The sequence below is a fragment of the Ranitomeya imitator genome, chromosome 4 (genome assembly GCF_032444005.1).
Source record: "Ranitomeya imitator isolate aRanImi1 chromosome 4, aRanImi1.pri, whole genome shotgun sequence".
NCBI lineage: Eukaryota > Metazoa > Chordata > Amphibia > Anura > Dendrobatidae > Ranitomeya > Ranitomeya imitator.
Genome location: NC_091285.1, coordinates 13525016 through 13546254, shown reverse-complemented (window position 1 = coordinate 13546254; position 21239 = coordinate 13525016). Strand labels below are relative to the sequence as shown.

At 41.5% G+C, this 21239-nt stretch overlaps 1 protein-coding gene across 1 annotated transcript in view; it reads right to left on the bottom strand.

Moving 5' to 3' along the window:
* The window catches only part of ITPR2 (inositol 1,4,5-trisphosphate receptor type 2), a 243430-nt gene that overhangs the window by 133393 nt on the left and 88798 nt on the right, over window positions 1–21239 (bottom strand). Inside the window, exons 21-22 of the mRNA XM_069763093.1 lie at window positions 13845–13995; window positions 1323–1510 (exon numbers count right to left, since the gene is read on the bottom strand). Of these exons, the coding sequence (XP_069619194.1) occupies window positions 1323–1510; window positions 13845–13995 (339 nt within the window). The remainder of the gene's footprint in view (window positions 1–1322; window positions 1511–13844; window positions 13996–21239) is intronic.

Below are 21239 nucleotides of genomic sequence, written 5' to 3'. Positions count from 1 at the left end.
CTCCTTGTATACAGAGATACATGATAAGATCCTGTCTGCAGCCACCACTAGGGGGAGCTCCCTGTATACAGAGATACATGATAAGATCCTGTCTGCAGTCACCACTAGGGGGAGCTCCCTGTATACAGAGATACATGATAAGATCCTGTCTGCAGTCACCACTAGGGGGAGCTCCCTGTATACAGAGATACATGATAAGATCCTGTCTGCAGCCACCACTAGGGGGAGCTCCCTGTATACAGACATACATGATAATATCCTGTCTGCAGCCACCACTAGGGGGAGCTCCCTGTATACAGAGATACATGATAAGATCCTGTCTGCAGTCACCACTAGGGGGAGCTCCCTGTATACAGAGATACACGATAAGATCCTGTCTGCAGTCACCACTAGGGGGAGCTCCCTGTATACAGAGATACATGATAAGATCCTGTCTGCAGTCACCACTAGGGGGAGCTCCCTGTAAACAGAGATACATGATAAGATCCTGTCTGCAGCCATCACTAGGGGGAGCTCCCTGTATACAGAGATACATGATAAGATCCTGTCTGCAGCCATCACTAGGGGGAGCTCCCTGTATACAGAGATACATGATAAGATCCTGTCTGCAGTCACCACTAGGGGGAGCTCCCTGTATACAGAAATATTGCGTTCAATGCATAATCTATATGCAGTAAACTCACAAGCTCCCTCTAGTGGTGACTGCAGGCATACCAAAGAATATCATGGACATTTTAGTCTGTGTTGAGTATTGGGAAAGAAAGATATATTATGAAAATGACCTGCACAAAATGTTGAAGCTATCCAAACTAAAAATAAAAAAATGACCAATGGACATTCTTAGTGACGTGTCAGAAAGTTAAAACAATGGAAAACCACAATTGCTAAATGAAGGAGGCAGGAGCACTATAGACTACTTTGCTGAGAGTTTCTACCCCAGCGAAAGCATGGTGTCTCAGCACCCTGACCCCTTCGATCAAAACTTCAGGACTACTACTATGACATGTCAAAAGTTTCCTCCTAAAACAGGAACTATTTCAGCTATTCCCAGCCAATGTGCAGTTAAGCTTACACAGACATAAGGGCTCTATAGCATAGCCCCTAGATGTGTCTGCAGGAGCCACTCACACTCAGGATCTAACCCTTATCCTTTCTTTTATCATAAGAAATGGGAAGGATCATAAATCAAATGAGTTTTTAATATATTGTACAAAGGTTGAGCAGACTCTGCACCTGGAGCGATTACTGACCCCATCGCTGTACCAGATATATCACACAGTGAAAGGGTTTTATACAAAAATGAGGAAAACTTGAATTTGTACCTGCAAGATCTCAATGATTTTTAGTTTGGTGTCCATAACGGTGATATCCTCACTATCAGACGGCTGCTTGCTTGAGTGGAGCCCAGGTTGAACATCAGGTACCGCCATGGGCAAAACAGAGCCCCTGCTGAGAACCATTTGCGTCATCATCTCGCCCACTCCATGGATGGTCCGCATGACATTATTTCCTGGAACAGTGACACACAGAAGCACATTAGTTAAAGTCTGAATGGCATTCAAGAAGCAAAACTTGAACCTTCAGGGCTGTTGTAGAGCCTCCATTTTCTTCCTACCGCTGTGCCACACAAAGCTAAACACGTTATTGCAGGATTTGCTGGCTAAATATAAATCTTAAATCTCTTGTTTGCATAATTTTCAGCTTAATTCTCCAATAAGAACCAGCGAGAGGTCTTTGACTTTGGAACACAGCAGCCATAAATCAGAATCTGAATGCAGTTGGACATAAAACCGCACACACAAAACGTAATAAATAATACGCAATGAAGGAAAAAAACGGATTAATGAAAGATACAGAAAGAGTGTAAAATAAAAAATACAATTGAAATTAGAATGTAAATGTTCGGGACTCACAGCTTTGAATCTCCAGAGAAAAGACAGAACTGAATGTTCTTTGCATTTATCCGTGTGCGGAAAGGTAAAAACTCTGCAAACTCCTTGGACGGTCATAGAAAGGTCACCCTGGTTGAGTTCTCAAGATGATATCCCGCAATGCTTAGTTTCCAAGTGTCTGTTATGGTCTGCAGCGCTAATGTAACGTCGAAAGCGCTGCAGCTAATCGCTGAGCTTCACTGAACTCACCGATTGTCTGCAGCGCTTTTATGGGATGTAGCAATGTAGATAATTAAAAGACTCAGTGCTGGACCCTAGGAAGGGTAAGTAAAGCATGAATGAGAAAAATACTTTGACTGTTAGCCGGCTTAGATTATGGCTGGTCAACCCGTTAGACATTGTGATCAATGATGATCAACATAATCTAAAAATATTTAGAAATGAGAGTCCTCAGTGGTTGATACCTTTTAATGGCTAACTGAAAAGATGGTAACAAATTGTAAGCTTTCGAGACTACACAGGTCTCTTCATCAGGCAAAGACTAAAACAAATTCTGAAGAATCACATATTTATACACAACACAGCACAGAACTGTCATTATGGGAGAGTGATAAGTGATAAACAGTTGTGTCCATAAATATTGGAAAGTTCCTAGATTAGGCGTGAATGTTTTGTTGTCCTCTGATTGGGGTCTGGTTCTGTTGCGTAGACCCCACATGGTCTGAAGTGCAAATTCCTTAATTGATGTAAAAAGACATAAATCCATGCGACACATTCATTCCTGCACTGAGACTGTCAAAGGTTGTCATAAGTTTATACTCCCAGATTCTCCTGTCTCTCTGAGATTTAAAGCTACCTTTCAATACAAGTAATCTCATGTCCATGGTGCTGTGATCAGGCATACAAAAATGTTTGGCCACAGGTAGATCCATTCTTTTTTCTCTTATTGTGTGGCGGTGAGGATTCATTCTTGTTCTAAGCTTTTGCCCTGTCTCCCCCACATACAGACCAACATACAGACCAACATTTAGTACAAATAATTAAGTACACCCCATTAGAAGTGACTCAGCTGAAGGTACCTGGTATCTCATTGGCGATCTTTATCTTGTCCATGGTCATTATAAATGGACAGGTTTTACATTTTTTCTAGTTGCAAGGAAAGGTTCCTGCAGCTGTTGGAGAGGACAGGGAGCTTCTGACAATGATGCTTCTTAGATTTGGGGGCTGCCTAAAACACAGTAGTGGGGGGTCTGGAAAAATGGATTCTAATCGGGCATCTTTTTGCAGTAAAGGTTGCAATTTCCGTGCAGCTCCCCTTAGCACCCCCAGATTTGGATTGTAGGTGACTACTAGAGGCAGCCGGTTATTTTCTTCTTTAGCTTTGTAATGTAGCAGGTGATTCCTTGATATTCTGGTGGCTCTTGTGATCTGGTTTTCAATTGTTCTTGGATGGTAGCCCTGATTCAAGAAGGTCTTTCTGAGGCGACCAAGGTGTTCATCCCTATCCATTGGGTTGGAACATATACGATTGTATCTGATGGCTTGGCTGTAGACAATGGAGTTTTTTATGTTTTGGATGGAAACTGTCCCATGTTGGACGGTCGATTGGCTTCTGATACAGGGATGTCTCTATTTTATTGTTCTGCAGCTTAATGATGGTGTCCAAAAAGTTAATTTCAGTACAGGAGTAGTTGAGTGTCAAGTTGATGGTGGGATGAAATTGATTAAACTGCTTCATGGAACGTCTTTAGCTGCGGCTCAGACTCCGCCCAGCTTTCAAGCTTGGCCATGAAAAGATTTGCATACTGTTGGGCCATTTTACCTCCCATCGCTGTGCCAGTCTCCTGTAGATAGATCTTCTTGTAAAATTCAAAATATTTGTGGGTGAGGATGAATTTTATAAGTTTCACCACAGAATTTGCATCAGTCCCTGTGTTTTCCAGGAAGACTTTGCAGGCATTTAATCCATCCTGGTGTGGGATATTGGAGTACAGAGATTCCACATCCATGGTGGCCAGGATGGTTCCTTCTGGTAGAAGACCTATTGCTGATAGTTTATTCAATAGGTCAGTTGTGTCCTGAATGAAGCTGGGTGTATCCTTTACCAGGGGTTTAAGAAAACCCTCTACCCATCCAGATACCTGCTCAGTAAGGTGCCCACACATGAGATAATTGGTATTCCAGATCTGTGGATTTTGGGAAGCATGTTGAATATCCCTGTTCTTGGACTTTCTGGTATCAGGTCATCGGCTCTTGTGGATTCATCGGGCAGACAAGATACCAACTTGTTTAGTTCCTTGTAATAGTCCTGTGTAGAATCCGACTCCAATTTTTTGTAGTAGCGTGTGTCCATAAGTTGTCTGTTTGCTTCCGTCATATAGTCTGATGGGTTCATCATGACTATTGCACCTCCCTTGTCCTTTGGGGAGACAGGGCAAAAACTGAGAACAAGGATAAATTCTCACCGCCATACAATTAAAGAAAAAAGAATGGATCTACCTGTGGCCAAACATTTTTGTATGCCATGGACCTGAAATTACTTGTATTGAAAGGTAGCTTCAAATCTCAGAGAGACAGGAGAATCTGGGAGTATAAACTTATGACGACCTTTGACAGTCTCAGTGCAGGAATGAATGTGTTGCATGGATTTATGTCTTTTTACATCAATTAAGGAATTTGCACTTCAGACCATGTGGGGTCATCGCAACAGAATCAGACCCCAATCAGAGGACAACAAAACATTCACTCCTAATCTAGGAACTTTCCAAAATTTATGGACACAACTGTTTATCACTCTCCCATAAGGGCAGTTCTGTGCTATGTTGTGTATAAATATGTGATTCTTCAGAATTTGTTTTAGTCTTTGCCTGATGAAGAGACCTGTGTAGTCTCGAAAGCTGCAATTTGTTACCATCTTTTCAGTTAGCCATTAAAAGGTATCAGCCACTGAGGACACTCAATTCTAAATATTTTTCTATCTACTGGCTAACACGGTGCAAAGATATATATCTTTCCAGTATCAACATCATCTAAGCAGTTAGAAGGAAAAGCTTACTCTATCTCCCCATTGGCGCCTCCACAAAACAGACGCAGGGTGCCAAAGGGTATATACTTCAAGGGGAGGGGGAGATCTCAGGTCTGACATTTTTAAATATCTATTAAAAGAGATATCTGATTATGTGCTGATCGTTGGGGGTCCGACTACTGGGACTGCATGCCCAGCCTCAGCCTTCACACCCATTCATTATCAATGGGATTTCCGGAAAAAGACGAGTACAACATTCAAGGAGCCCCAATCTCGGGATCGAGGGCGTTTTGATCGTTGGGAAAGCCTATGGACACGTAATAACTTTTTATTTATTTATTTTTTTAACTAACTCTTTTAGCATCTAAGGCCTAAAATATCAATTTTTTTACATTTTCCCCACCAGTCCTGCAATGTATTATAGAAGTGATCAGATGGATCATGTGGTCAAGTCCAGGAGGAAAAGAAAAGGAAAAATAAAAAGAAAGCAGAAACTTTAAAAAATCTTCCAAAAAAACTGAATATAAAGAAAAAAAGGTATAAAAATGCAAAAAAAAACCTACAACTTTCCCTGCAAAAAACAAACAAACACAAAATGATAACTGAAAAACACAAATAACTTGATGCAAAAAAGTATAAAAAAAATAATGGTAATTTTTTTTTTAAATCCCATCTTTCAAAAAAACTGAATAAAAAGTGAAAAATGGTATAAAAAAACCCTACAACTATCCCAACAAAAAGATAAATGAAAAATACAAACGAGGAAAAATAAAAATAATGACACACAATTTTTTTCTTAGGTGAGTAGTAAAAAGTACAAAAAATGTGATTCCCCTGCAATTGTACCAACTTGGAAAGAAAAATGGAACGTGTCATCAATAAAATAAAAAATAGTTATTGCACCCGGCCTAATCGGAGCAGGTGTTGGGAAAGGTAAAAGGAGCTTCCCGTAGGGCTTAGGTGGGGCGACAATGGTCTCTACCGGGATCCTGCAAATCTTTTTGCTTTACTACATAAAAAAAAAAATGTAAAAAATTAAACAAGAAAATACAATGTAAAAAAAAATACAAAAAATTGCCACATAAAAAGATTTTTTCCATACACCAGAAAAAAATGATAAAAAAATTAAACAAGAAAATAAAAGCAAAAAATAATAAAAATCTCTAAATAAAAAGTTTTTTCCATACACCAGAAAAAATATATAAAAAATATAAAAAAATTAAACAGGAAAATACAAGAAAAAAAAAAAATCACCATATAAAAGTTTTTTTCCATACACCAGAAAGAAATATATATGATAAAAACTATAAAAAAAATTAAACAAGTAAATAGAAGCAAAAAAATAATAAAAATCGCCATATAAAAGATTTTTCCATACACCAGAAAGAAATATATATGATAAAAAATATAAAAAAATTAAACAAGAAAATACAAGAAAAAAATAATACAAAAATCGCCATATAAAGTTTTTTCCATACACCAGAAAAAATATATGATAAAAAACATGAAAACAAGATAATACAAGCAAAAAAATAAAAATTGCCATATAAAAAGGTTTTTCCATACACCAGAAAAAAATGATAAAAATATAAAAAAATCTAAACATGCAAATACAAGCAAAAAAATTGTCATATAAAAAAAGTATTTTTTTATACTTTACCAGAAAAAACAATAATTTTAAAAAAATTAAACAGGAAAATACAAAAAAAAACAACAAAAAGTCATATAAAAAAGTATTTTTTATGCTATACCAGAAAAAGTAATAATTAAAAAAAAATGAAACAAGAAAATACAATGCAAAAAAAATATAAAAATCGCCATATAAAATTTTTTTCTTCTATGCTACACCAGAAAAAAAAATAAAGAAAATGTGAAAAAAATTTATACTATAAAATACAATGCGAAAAACAAACGTAGTACTTTTATAAAAACTTTTATATGAAACAGAAAATCTGAAAAAAATTAAAATGAATTAAAATTAAACAATGCAAAAAACATACAAGTTTTTTCTATACTACACCAGTAACAAAAAAAAAACAAACATAGTGCAGGAAAAAAAAAAATCCCGATATAAAAAAAAGTTTTCTAAAAGGCAATAATGAATGATAAAAAAAAAATAAAATAAAAAAAAAATAGCAAAAAAATAGGTCCTTAAAGGGTAAAAAAAAAAGTTTTTTTTTTTTTTTTTTTAACTTGCTCCAGGTTTTTTATACGATGATAATTGACAGTTTAAACTTGGGCTAATTAAGAGCTGGCGATAAACCTGCGAGTCGGTGGTTGGTCTGTGTGGGACGATCGGTGGCGGCTTTTCCTATTCACGGCGGCGAGCGCTGATAGAAGGGATCTAATGACTGGCGAGACAATAGATGGCCCGGAGGCGCTGCCTATTGTGCCGCCTCATTAACCTGCCAGCTGCAGGAGTGACATGTTCTACCTGGCAGATAGGATGAGAGCGGGCGCACACAAAGGCGAGCGTACGCCATTTATACCCGCAGACAACGGAAAAGTGCCGCCGACATTAGTAGGATTTACGGATCGGCGAGATTACTCTATAGTGCGAAAGTGAATATTTTAACAATGCGCCGTCCCCCGGATCCTTCATGTAAGACAATGAAAGAAAAAAGGAAAATCAATCCGTCGTCTTCTTCGCGTCTTGGCGCCGATTCACAAAGCGCCAATTCTCCGCCAAAATTCTATAGACGGGATGGAAATGGCGAGTAATTGCTCCCGTCTCACCGGCTAAGGCGGGAGGCGGGGGAGGTGAAGGGGACACATTAAGGAAAGTTTGGATTTAATTTAGAGGCGGCTGCAAAACTATTATTTATTTTTTTTTTTTTAATGGGTGTAAGGAACGGAAAACTTTATCGGAGCGGAGGGTTTGTGGGTAACGGTCATTTTTTTTTTTTAATGCCGCCAAACTAAAAACTTTTGGCTAAAACCTCCGCCACGTGGTGCCCTTCATTCGAGGCTGGCAGGACGTCCTCCTTTAATGTTGTTTCGGCACTATATGGCGGTATTATTTACGGACCGATATGCTAGCATTGTGTAACCTTATTATGTAGGCATTGTATGGCAGCGTCAGATTGCTTGATTCGTAATGAGATGGTTGCTGTATGGCGGTATTATTTAGGCACTCAATATATAATACTTATGCGAGTAATCTGTAGCAGTATTATGCTGCCGCTGTATGATTTATATGTTGGTATATCACATGGTTACATACGCACTGTATGGCGGTATTATTTAGGGACCGATATGCAATCAATGTATTAACAATATTATGTAGGCAATGTATGGCAGTATTATATTGGTATTGCATGATTCATAATAGGGTATTATATGACACTGTTACATGTGCACTGTATGGCGGTATTATTTAGGCACTGTATGTTGTGGCATGATTCAGTATATAACACTATTATGTAGGTAACACATACAGTAGTATTATGCTACCATTGTATGACTGATGCGTTGGTATGGAGCATTGTTACATGGGCACTGTAAGGCGGTATTATGTAGGCACTGTGGTGAGTGATAGGATTCAGTGTATAACAATATTATTTTGGCAATGTATGATTGGTAATTGGATACTATATGATATTGTTTCATGAGCATTGCATAGCAGTATTATTTAGGCAGAGTATGTCCTGGTAAATTCAGTATATAACACTATTCTGTATGGTAATGTATAGCAATATTATGCAGCCACTGTATGTATGTATATAACATTATTATGTAGGTCATGTCTAGTATAGATATGTTGCCACTGTATGATTTCAGTGTTGCATGGTACATTGTTACATAGGCACTGTATGGCGGTATTATTTAGGGACTTCATTTTGGAGCTGTATTTGTTCTGTGTTGGTAAACTACACTGTTACATAAGTGCTATATGGCGGTATTAAACAGGAATTGTATCTTCTGATATGATTTCAGTATATAACACTACTATATTAGCAGTGTATGGACTGACATGAGTCACGCAGCAATCGGCAGGATAACCCCTCATGTGATATGGCAATAGGTTTGCTGATTCCTACAGCGCTATGTTTAACATTATAAGCAATAATGGCAGTATTATGTAGCCATTATATAGCAGTATTATGTATGCACTGTATGCTAATCGTATGTGTTCATTCTATGATTGTATTATATAGGAAATGTATGACCATATTTAGTCAATGTATGAATTGTTATGTTTTCCTATATGACACTATTATGTGGCCCCTGTATGATGGTGCTATGCTAGTAGGCACTGTGTGATTCTTTAATAGTAACATATAGATACTGTATGGCAATATTATGTGGATATTGTGTGGGAGTATTGCGGAGACACTGTATGGGAGTATTATATAGACATTGTATCGGCGTATTATGTAGACAGTGTTTGAGAGTATTATATAGGAACTGTATAGGAGTATTATGTAGAAACTGTATGAGAGTATTACGTAGACACATTGTAGGGCAGTATTACAGACACTGTATGGGAGTATTACGTAGACATTATAGGGCAGTATTACAGACACTGTATGGGAGTATTATGTAGATGCTGTATCGGAGTATTCTAGAAACACTGTATGGGAGTATTATGTAGACACTGTATGGGAGTATTATGTACACACTGTATGGGAGTATTGTGTAGACACTGTATGGGAGTATTGTGTAGACACTGTATGGGAGTATTATGTAGACACTGTATGGGAGTATTATGTACACACTGTATGGGAGTATTGTGTAGACACTGTATGGGAGTATTGTGTAGACACTGTATGGGAGTATTATGTAGATGCTGTATCAGAGTATTCTAGAAACACTGTATGGGAGTATTATGTACACACTGTATGGGAGTTTTATGTAGACACTGTATGGGAGTATTATGTAGACATTGTATGGGAGTATTATGTAGACACTGTATGGGAGTATTATGTAGACACAGTATAGCAGTTTTATGTAGACAGCGTTTGGGAGTATTTTGTAGATACTGTATGACAATCATATTTATAACATTATATTTGTGCATTGTTATGTGGCGCTATATGGTACTCCTGTGTCACGTCTATATAGTGACATTACGTAGCACTGTATTGTCCTATATGTGCTCAACATTTACCACTATTATAGAACTATATTACACTTTTATGTAAGCCCTGAGTAATACTATTATATAGTAAAGGGTGGTGGTATTTTGTTAAGCACAGTTTGGCAGCATTATGTGTATTATAGCGGTATTACTACATGACAGTATTCTTACAAACAAGAAGTTCTCGTCCTTTCTAACAATACAAAGAATTTTCTAGGCTTGTCTGGATCCAGGATAGAAATGAGAGAGGACAGCAATCCTCGCAGTCGCCTTATTATTCTAATGGCCTCGGATTGTTCTATGGGAGAAGTTTTACTCGGTGATCGTCTGTCGGTACAGCGAGTTTTCTCTGTAATAGAGTCTCTTTACCACATTATTCTGACACATGGATTGATTCATTTGCAGTTCTGTCTGCAGACAGCCTTCACTCGTGTCTAAAAAAATGTATAAATGTTAAAATGTAGCTGTCATAATCGCACACTGTCACCGCCGTGTCTTTAAGACGCCAAATAAAGTTTTATATCGCTCGTTACAAGAAACTGCTGGAAACTCCAATATCCTGGTGTAACGGTAGATAACCGGCTCCTCCAGACGACCAGGGGTCCGCATGCACAGTATGGAGCTGTAAAGTGTTACTGTTTGGCGGTATTATTTGTTCAATGTGCGGCTGTATGGCAGAAATCATGGGCGCTGTATGGGACTTTAATGTTTGGGAGTATATGGTAATATTATTTGTTTGCTGAATGGGTTGCTGTTTGGTGGAATTATTCAGGCGTTGTTTGGCAGTATTGTTTGGACCCTGCAAGTTGCGGTAATGTGTTGCTGTATGGCAGTACTATTTACGCATTGTAAGGAACTGCAATATGTTGCTGTATAGCAGTATTATTTACGCACTATAAGGAACTGTAATATGTTGTAATGTGTTGCTGTATGGCAGTATTATTTATGCACTGTAAGGAACTGCAATATGTTGCAATATGTTGCTGTATAGCAGTATTATTTACGCATTGTAAGGAACTGCAATATGTTGTAGTGTGTTGCTGTATGGCAGTATTATTTACGCACTGTAAGGAACTGCAATATGTTGCTGCATAGCAGCATTATTTACGCACTATAAGCAACTGTAATATGTTGCTGTATAGCAGTATTATTTACGCACTGTAAGGAATGGTAATGTGTTGAGGTATAGCAGTATTATTTGTGCACAGTAAGGAATGGTAATGTGTTGCTATTTGGCAGTATTATTTACGCACTATAAGGTACTGTAAGGTGTTGCTGTATGGCAGTATTATTTACACACTGTAAGGAATGGTAATGTGTTGATGTATGGCAGCATTATTTACGCACTGTAAAGAACTGTAATGTGTTACTGTTTGGTAATATTATTTCGTAGTTGTGTGTAGCAGTAATGTGTCGCTGTATTATTTGGGAATTGTACAGAATTGTATTGTGTTACTGTTTGGCAGTATTTTTTGGAAACTGTATGGAACTGGAATTTATTACTGTTTGCAAGCATTATTTGGGGACTGTGTGGAACTCTACTGTACGGCGGTGTGATGGTGCGATATGTTATGTGGGTATCATTTTGTGTATATTTATATTTTACTGATTATCATGGTGTTCTCTTGTAGGATGAGTTATTTGCCAGTTGATGAATTGTTGTTATTTGCCATCTGATATCAGCCCCCACAGTCCTGTACTGTTATCTCTCCACAGGGTCAGTGAATAATGTTGTTTGCTAATATGCTAATGACATGTTGACCTAGCTTGTTGAAACAATGAGCCCCTGAGACCACCCCCCAAACCTGTGAATGAGGAGAGGGACTTGTAAATATCAGGGAGGTGACACAGAGCAGTCCTGTGTGTAGTGATGATGTGGACACAGCATCCCAGAGAGAAAAGAGTATATGGACTATGCTATCCTCTGCTGGATTGTTGGACTTTTATCCGGTTACTGAACTGAATTCGTCTTCTGGACTATTTTATCCTTTGTGTGGTGCATCATATATGGACCTTTCCTATTTTTGCCTAAATAAAGGTCTTGGGATTGTTCACTCTTCTATTGCTCTGTTGATTGTGTGATACCGGAGAAGGAACCCGTGACAGGAAGTATTATTTGGCCCGAGTGTAGAGCTGTTATGTGTCACTGTATGGCAGTATTATTTGGCCTGATTATAGAGCTGTTATGTGTCACTGTATGGCAGTATTATTTGGCCTGAGTATAGAGCTGTTATGTGTCACTGTATGGCAGTATTATTTGGCCTGATTATAGAGCTGTTATGTGTCACTGTATGGCAGTATTATTTGGCCAGAGTATAGAGCTGTTATGTGTCACTGTATGGCAGTATTATTTGGCCTGAGTATAGAGCTGTTATGTGTCACTGTATGGCAGTATTATTTGGCCCGAGTATAGAGCTGTTATGTGTCACTGTATGGCAGTATTATTTGGCCTCAGTTTAGAGCTGTTATGTGTCACTGTATGGCAGTATTATTTGGCCTGAGTATAGAGCTGTTATGTGTCACTGTATGGCAGTATTATTTGGCCTGAGTATAGAGCTGTTATGTGTCACTGTATGGCAGTATTATTTGGCCTCAGTTTAGAGCTGTTATGTGTCACTGTATGGCAGTATTATTTGGCCTGAGTATAGAGCTGTTATGTGTCACTGTATGGCAGTATTATTTGGCCAGAGTATAGAGCTGTTATGTGTCACTGTATGGCAGTATTATTTGGCCCGAGTATAGAGCTGTTATGTGTCACTGTATGGCAGTATTATTTGGCCTGATTATAGAGCTGTTATGTGTCACTGTATGGCAGTATTATTTGGCCCGAGTATAGAGCTGTTATGTGTCACTGTATGGCAGTATTATTTGGCCCGAGTATAGAGCTGTTATGTGTCACTGTATGGCAGTATTATTTGGCCTGAGAATAGAGCTGTTATGTGTCACTGTATGGCAGTATTATTTGGCCTGAGTATAGAGCTGTTATGTGTCACTGTATGGTAGTATTATTTGGCCTGATTATAGAGCTGTTATGTGTCACTGTATGGCAGTATTATTTGGCCTGAGTATAGAGCTGTTATGTGTCACTGTATGGCAGTATTATTTGGCCTGAGTATAGAGCTGTTATGTGTCACTGTATGGCAGTATTATTTGGCCTGAGTATAGAGCTGTTATGTGTCACTGTATGGCAGTATTATTTGGCCTGAGTATAGAGCTGTTATGTGTCACTGTATGGCAGTATTATTTGGCCTCTGTATAGAGTATACAGGGATATTCTTGAGCAAAACCTGTTTCAGTCTCAGTGATTTGAGACTGGGATGGCGGTTCACCTTCCAACAAGACAATGACCCAAACCATACAACTAAAGCAATACTCTGGTGATTTAGGTGGAAACCTGTAAATGTTCTGGAGTGGCCGAGTCACAGTCCAGTCCTTAATCCAATGGAGAATCTGTGGTCAGACTCGAAGATCGCTGTCCACCAGAGGAAACAATTGAACGTGAAGGAGCTGGAGCAGTTTTGACTTGAGGAATGGTCAAAATCCCAGTGGAAAGCTCATAGACTTATCCAAAGCGACTTGTAGCTGTAATTGCCACAAAAGGAGGCTCTACAAAGTACTGACTTTAGGGGGGTGAATAGTTATGCTCACTGAAATTTTCAGTTATTCTGTCCTATTTGTTGTTTGCTTCACAAGCCATTGTATTTAGGCACTCAAATGTACTTTTTTAGGCTGTATTATGGCAGCATTATTTCCCATTTTTCCTTTTCCACAACACAGGGGTAGGGGGACACATATGTTATTCCAGGACTATAAAAGGAACACGATTTTATGAAAGCTTATCTGATACCTCCATCCTGAAATTTGCTGAGCCCCCCCAGGTATGGAGACATGGGGCTCTGGACGATATCCAGAATGGCCAACAGGGTCCGGGTCAGCCGGAGGAGCTCACTGAAGCTGTAAAATCCAAAGTAGATGAGATTTCGAGCCAAGTGGACCACCTGCAGGAGAACAAAGAGGGTTCACATTCACACTGGTGATGGCTTAAAGGGAAACATTCTAGTATTTATTAGTGGGTGCCAACATGTAGTCCTGCTGTTTTACCTAAAACCTGAGCGCTAACAGAAATCCAGCAGAACTTGTACAGAGCCAGGCATAGCAAAGAGATGCAACCTGAGAGCGATCAGAAACCAGCAGAACTTGTATAGAGCTGGGCATAGGAGGGAGATGCAACCTGAGATCTATCAGAAATCCACCAGAACTTGTATAGAGGCAGGCATAACAGAGAGATGCAACCTGAGAGCGATCAGAAACCAGCAGAACTTGTATAGAGTTGGACTTGGCCGAAATATGATACCTGAGAGCTATCACAAATAAATCAGAACTTATATAGAGCTGGACATAGGAGGGAGATGCAACCTGAGAGCGATCAGAAATCCAGCAGAACTTGTATAGAGCTGGACATAGGAGGGAGATGCAACCTGAGAGCGATCAGGAATCCAGCAGAACTTGTATAGAGCTGGACATAGGAGGGAGATGCAACCTGAGAGCGATCAGGAATCCAGCAGAACTTGTATAGAGCTGGACATAGGAGGGAGATGCAACCTGAGAGTGATCAGAAATCCAGCAGAACTTGTATAGAGCCAGGCATAGGAGGGAGATGCAACCTGAGAGCGATCAGAAATCCAGCAGAACTTGTATAGAGCTGGGCATAGGAGGGAGATGCAACCTGAGATCTATCAGAAATCCACCAGAACTTGTATAGAGGCAGGCATAACAGAGAGATGCAACCTGAGAGCGATCAGAAACCAGCAGAACTTGTATAGAGTTGGACTTGGCCGAAATATGATACCTGAGAGCGATCAGAAATAAATCAGAACTTGTATAGAGCCAGGCATAGGAGGGAGATGCAACCTGAGAGCGATCAGAAATCCAGCAGAACTTGTATAGAGCTGGATATAGGAGGGAGATGCAACCTGAGATCTATCAGGAATCCAGCAGAACTTGTATAGAGCTGGGCGTAGGAGGGAGATGTAACCTGAGATCTATCAGGAATCCAGCAGAACTTGTATAGAGCCAGGCATAGGAGGGAGATGCAACCTGAGAGCGATCAGAAATCCAGCAGAACTTGTATAGAGCCAGGCATAGGAGGGAGATGCAACCTGAGAGCGATCAGGAATCCAGCAGAACTTGTATAGAGCCAGGCATAACAGAGAGATGCAACCTGAGAGCGATCAGAAATCCAGCAGAACTTGTATAGAGCTGGGCATAGGAGGGAGATGCAACCTGAGAGCGATCAGAAACCAGCAGAACTTGTATAGAGCTGGACTTGGCCGAAATATGATACCTGAGAGCGATCAGAAATAAATCAGAACTTGTATAGAGCCAGGCATAGGAGGGAGATGCAACCTGAGAGCGATCAGAAATCCAGCAGAACTTGTATAGAGCCAGGCATAGGAGGGAGATGCAACCTGAGAGCGATCAGAAATCCAGCAGAACTTGTATAGAGCTGGACATAGGAGGGAGATGCAACCTGAGAGTGATCAGAAATCCAGCAGAACTTGTATAGAGCTGGACATAGGAGGGAGATGCAACCTGAGAGCGATCAGAAATCCAGCAGAACTTGTATAGAGCTGGACATAGGAGGGAGATGCAACCTGAGAGTGATCAGAAATCCAGCAGAACTTGTATAGAGCTGGGCATAGGAGGGAGATGCAACCTGAGATCTATCAGAAATCCAGCAGAACTTGTATAGAGCCAGGCATAGGAGGGAGATGCAACCTGAGATCTATCAGAAATCCACTAGAACTTGTATAGAGGCAGGCATAACAGAGAGATGCAACCTGAGATAGATCAGAAATCCACTAGAACTTGTATAGAGGCAGGCATAACAGAGAGATGCAACCTGAGATCGATCAGAAACCAGCAGAACTTGTATAGAGTTGGACTTGGCCGAAATATGATACCTGAGAGCGATCAGAAATAAATCAGAACTTGTATAGAGCTGGGCATAGGAGGGAGATGCAACCTGAGAGCGATCAGAAATCCAGCAGAACTTGTATAGAGCTGGACATAGGAGGGAGATGCAACCTGAGATCTATCAGGAATCCAGCAGAACTTGTATAGAGCCAGGCATAGGAGGGAGATGCAACCTGAGAGCGATCAGAAATCCAGCAGAACTTGTATAGAGCTGGACATAGCAGGAAGATGCAACCTGAGAGCGATCAGAAATAAAGCAGAACTTGTATAGAGCCAGGCATAACAGAGAGATGCAACCTGAGAGCGATCAGAAATCCAGCAGAACTTGTATAGAGCTGGGCATAGCAGGAAGATGCAACCTGAGAGCGATCAGAAATAAAGCAGAACTTGTATAGAGCTGGGCATAGCAGGAAGATGCAACCTGAGAGCGATCATAAATAAAGCAGAACTTGTATAGAGCTGGGCATAGGAGGGAGATGCAACCTGAGAGCGATCAGAAACCAGCAGAACTTGTATAGAGCTGGACATAGCAGGAAGATGCAACCTGAGAGCGATCAGAAATCCAGCAGAACTTGTATAGAGCTGGGCATAGGAGGGAGATGCAACCTGAGAGCGATCAGGAATCCAGCAGAACTTGTATAGAGCTGGACATAGGAGGGAGATGCAACCTGAGAGTGATCAGAAATCCAGCAGAACTTGTACAGAGCCAGGCATAACAGAGAGATGCAACCTGAGAGCAATCAGAAACCAGCAGAACTTGTATAGAGCTGGGCATAGCAGGAAGATGCAACCTGAGAGCGATCAGAAATCCAGCAGAACTTGTATAGAGCTGGACATAGCAGGAAGATGCAACCTGAGAGCGATCAGAAATCCAGCAGAACTTGTATAGAGCTGGACATAGGAGGGAGATGCAACCTGAGATCTATCAGGAATCCAGCAGAACTTGTATAGAGCCAGGCATAGGAGGGAGATGCAACCTGAGAGCGATCAGAAATCCAGCAGAACTTGTATAGAGCCAGGCATAGGAGGGAGATGCAACCTGAGAGCGATCAGAAATCCAGCAGAACTTGTATAGAGCCAGGCATAACCGAGAGATGCAACCTGAGAGCGATCAGAAATCCAGCAGAACTTGTATAGAGCCAGGCATAACCGAGAGATGCAACCTGAGAGCGATCAGAAATCCAGCAGAACTTGTATAGAGCTGGACATAGCAGGAAGATGCAACCTGAGAGCGATCAGAAATAAAGCAGAACTTGTATAGAGCCAGGCATAACAGAGAGATGCAACCTGAGAGCGATCAGAAATCCAGCAGAACTTGTATAGAGCTGGGCATAGCAGGAAGATGCAACCTGAGAGCGATCAGAAATAAAGCAGAACTTGTATAGAGCTGGGCATAGCAGGAAGATGCAACCTGAGAGTGATCAGAAATAAAGCAGAACTTGTATAGAGCTGGGCATAGGAGGGAGATGCAACCTGAGAGCGATCAGAAACCAGCAGAACTTGTATAGAGCTGGACATAGCAGGAAGATGCAACCTGAGAGCGATCAGAAATAAAGCAGAACTTGTATAGAGCTGGGCATAGGAGGGAGATGCAACCTGAGAGCGATCAGAAATAAAGCAGAACTTGTATAGAGCTGGGCATAGGAGGGAGATGCAACCTGAGAGCGATCAGAAACCAGCAGAACTTGTATAGAGCTGGACATAGCAGGAAGATGCAACCTGAGAGCGATCAGAAATAAAGCAGAACTTGTATAGAGCCAGGCATAACAGAGAGATGCAACCTGAGAGCGATCAGAAATCCAGCAGAACTTGTATAGAGCTGGGCATAGCAGGAAGATGCAACCTGAGAGCGATCAGAAATAAAGCAGAACTTGTATAGAGCTGGACATAGCAGGAAGATGCAACCTGAGAGCGATCAGAAACCAGCAGAACTTGTATAGAGCTGGGCATAGCAGGAAGATGCAACCTGAGAGCGATCAGAAATCCAGCAGAACTTGTATAGAGCTGGGCATAGGAGGGAGATGCAACCTGAGAGCGATCAGGAATCCAGCAGAACTTGTATAGAGCTGGACATAGGAGGGAGATGCAACCTGAGAGTGATCAGAAATCCAGCAGAACTTGTACAGAGCCAGGCATAACAGAGAGATGCAACCTGAGAGCGATCAGAAACCAGCAGAACTTGTATAGAGCTGGGCATAGCAGGAAGATGCAACCTGAGAGCGATCAGAAATAAAGCAGAACTTGTATAGAGCTGGACATAGCAGGAAGATGCAACCTGAGAGCGATCAGAAATCCAGCAGAACTTGTATAGAGCTGGACATAGCAGGAAGATGCAACCTGAGAGTGATCAGGAATCCAGCAGAACTTGTATAGAGCCAGGCATAGGAGGGAGATGCAACCTGAGAGCGATCAGAAATCCAGCAGAACTTGTATAGAGCCAGGCGTAGGAGGGAGATGCAACCTGAGAGCGATCAGGAATCCAGCAGAACTTGTATAGAGGCAGGCATAACAGAGAGATGCAACCTGAGAGCGATCAGGAATCCAGCAGAACTTGTATAGAGGCAGGCATAACAGAGAGATGCAACCTGAGAGCGATCAGAAACCAGCAGAACTTGTATAGAGGTGGACTTGGCCGAAATATGATACCTGAGAGCTATCAGAAATAAATCAGAACTTGTATAGAGCTGGGCATAGGAGGGAGATGCAACCTGAGAGCGATCAGAAATCCAGCAGAACTTGTACAGAGCTGGACATAGGAGGGAGATGCAACCTGAGATCTATCAGGAATCCAGCAGAACTTGTATAGAGCCAGGCATAGGAGGGAGATGCAACCTGAGAGCGATCAGAAATCCAGCAGAACTTGTATAGAGCCAGGCATAGGAGGGAGATGCAACCTGAGAGCGATCAGAAATCCAGCAGAACTTGTATAGAGCTGGGCGTAGGAGGGAGATGCAACCTGAGAGCGATCAGAAACCAGCAGAACTTGTATAGAGCCAGGCATAACAGAGAGATGCAACCTGAGAGCGATCAGAAATCCAGCAGAACTTGTATAGAGCTGGGCATAGCAGGAAGATGCAACCTGAGAGCGATCAGAAATAAAGCAGAACTTGTATAGAGCTGGGCATAGCAGGAAGATGCAACCTGAGAGCGATCAGAAATAAAGCAGAACTTGTATAGAGCTGGACATAGCAGGAAGATGCAACCTGAGAGCGATCAGAAATCCAGCAGAACTTGTATAGAGCCAGGCATAGGAGGGAGATGCAACCTGAGAGCGATCAGAAACCAGCAGAACTTGTATAGAGCTGGACTTGGCCGAAATATGATACCTGAGAGCGATCAGAAATAAATCAGAACTTGTATAGAGCTGGGCATAGGAGGGAGATGCAACCTGAGAGCGATCAGAAATCCAGCAGAACTTGTATAGAGCTGGACATAGCAGGAAGATGCAACCTGAGAGCGATCAGAAACCAGCAGAACTTGTATAGAGCTGCACATAGCAGGAAGATGCAACCTGAGAGCGATCAGAAATAAAGCAGAACTTGTATAGAGCTGGGCATAGCAGGAAGATGCAACCTGAGAGCGATCAGAAATCCAGCAGAACTTGTATAGAGCCAGGCATAGGAGGGAGATGCAACCTGAGAGCGATCAGAAATCCAGCAGAACTTGTATAGAGCTGGGCATAGGAGGGAGATGCAACCTGAGAGCGATCAGGAATCCAGCAGAACTTGTATAGAGCTGGACATAGGAGGGAGATGCAACCTGAGAGTGATCAGAAATCCAGCAGAACTTGTACAGAGCCAGGCATAACAGAGAGATGCAACCTGAGAGCGATCAGAAATCCAGCAGAACTTGTATAGAGCTGGACATAGGAGGGAGATGCAACCTGAGAGTGATCAGAAATCCAGCAGAACTTGTATAGAGCCAGGCATAGGAGGGAGATGCAACCTGAGAGCGATCAGAAATCCAGCAGAACTTGTATAGAGCCAGGCATAGGAGGGAGATGCAACCTGAGAGCGATCAGAAATCCAGCAGAACTTGTATAGAGCTGGGCATAGCAGGAAGATGCAACCTGAGAGTGATCAGAAATCCAGCAGAACTTGTACAGAGCCAGGCATAACAGAGAGATGCAACCTGAGAGCGATCAGAAATCCAGCAGAACTTGTATAGAGCTGGACATAGGAGGGAGATGCAACCTGAGATCTATCAGGAATCCAGCAGAACTTGTATAGAGCCAGGCATAGGAGGGAGATGCAACCTGAGAGCGATCAGAAATCCAGCAGAACTTGTATAGAGCTGGGCATAGGAGGGAGATGCAACCTGAGATCTATCAGAAATCCACCAGAACTTGTATAGAGGCAGGCATAACAGAGAGATGCAACCTGAGAGCGATCAGAAATCCAGCAGAACTTGTATAGAGCTGGACATAGGAGGGAGATGCAACCTGAGATCTATCAGGAATCCAGCAGAACTTGTATAGAGCCAGGCATAGGAGGGAGATGCAACCTGAGAGCGATCAGAAATCCAGCAGAACTTGTATAGAGCCAGGCATAGGAGGGAGATGCAACCTGAGAGCGATCAGAAATCCAGCAGAACTTGTATAGAGCTGGGCGTAGTAGGGAGATGCAACCTGAGAGCGATCAGGAATCCAGCAGAACTTGTATAGAGCCAGGCATAACAGAGAGATGCAACCTGAGAGCGATCAGAAATCCAGCAGAACTTGTATAGAGCTGGGCATAGCAGGAAGATGCAACCTGAGAGGGATCAGAAATAAAGCAGAACTTGTATAGAGCTGGGCATAGCAGGAAGATGCAACCTGAGAGCGATCAGAAATAAAGCAGAACTTGTATAGAGCCAGGCGTAGGAGGGAGATGCAACCTGAGAGCGATCAGAAACCAGCAGAACTTGTATAGAGCTGGGCATAGCAGGAAGATGCAACCTGAGAGCGATCAGAAATAAAGCAGAACTTGTATAGAGCTGGGCATAGGAGGGAGATGCAACCTGAGAGCGATCAGAAACCAGCAGAACTTGTATAGAGCTGGACTTGGCCGAAATATGATACCTGAGAGCGATCAGAAATAAATCAGAACTTGTATAGAGCCAGGCATAGGAGGGAGATGCAACCTGAGAGCGATCAGAAATCCAGCAGAACTTGTATAGAGCTGGACATAGCAGGAAGATGCAACCTGAGAGCGATCAGAAACCAGCAGAACTTGTATAGAGCTGCACATAGCAGGAAGATGCAACCTGAGAGCGATCAGAAATAAAG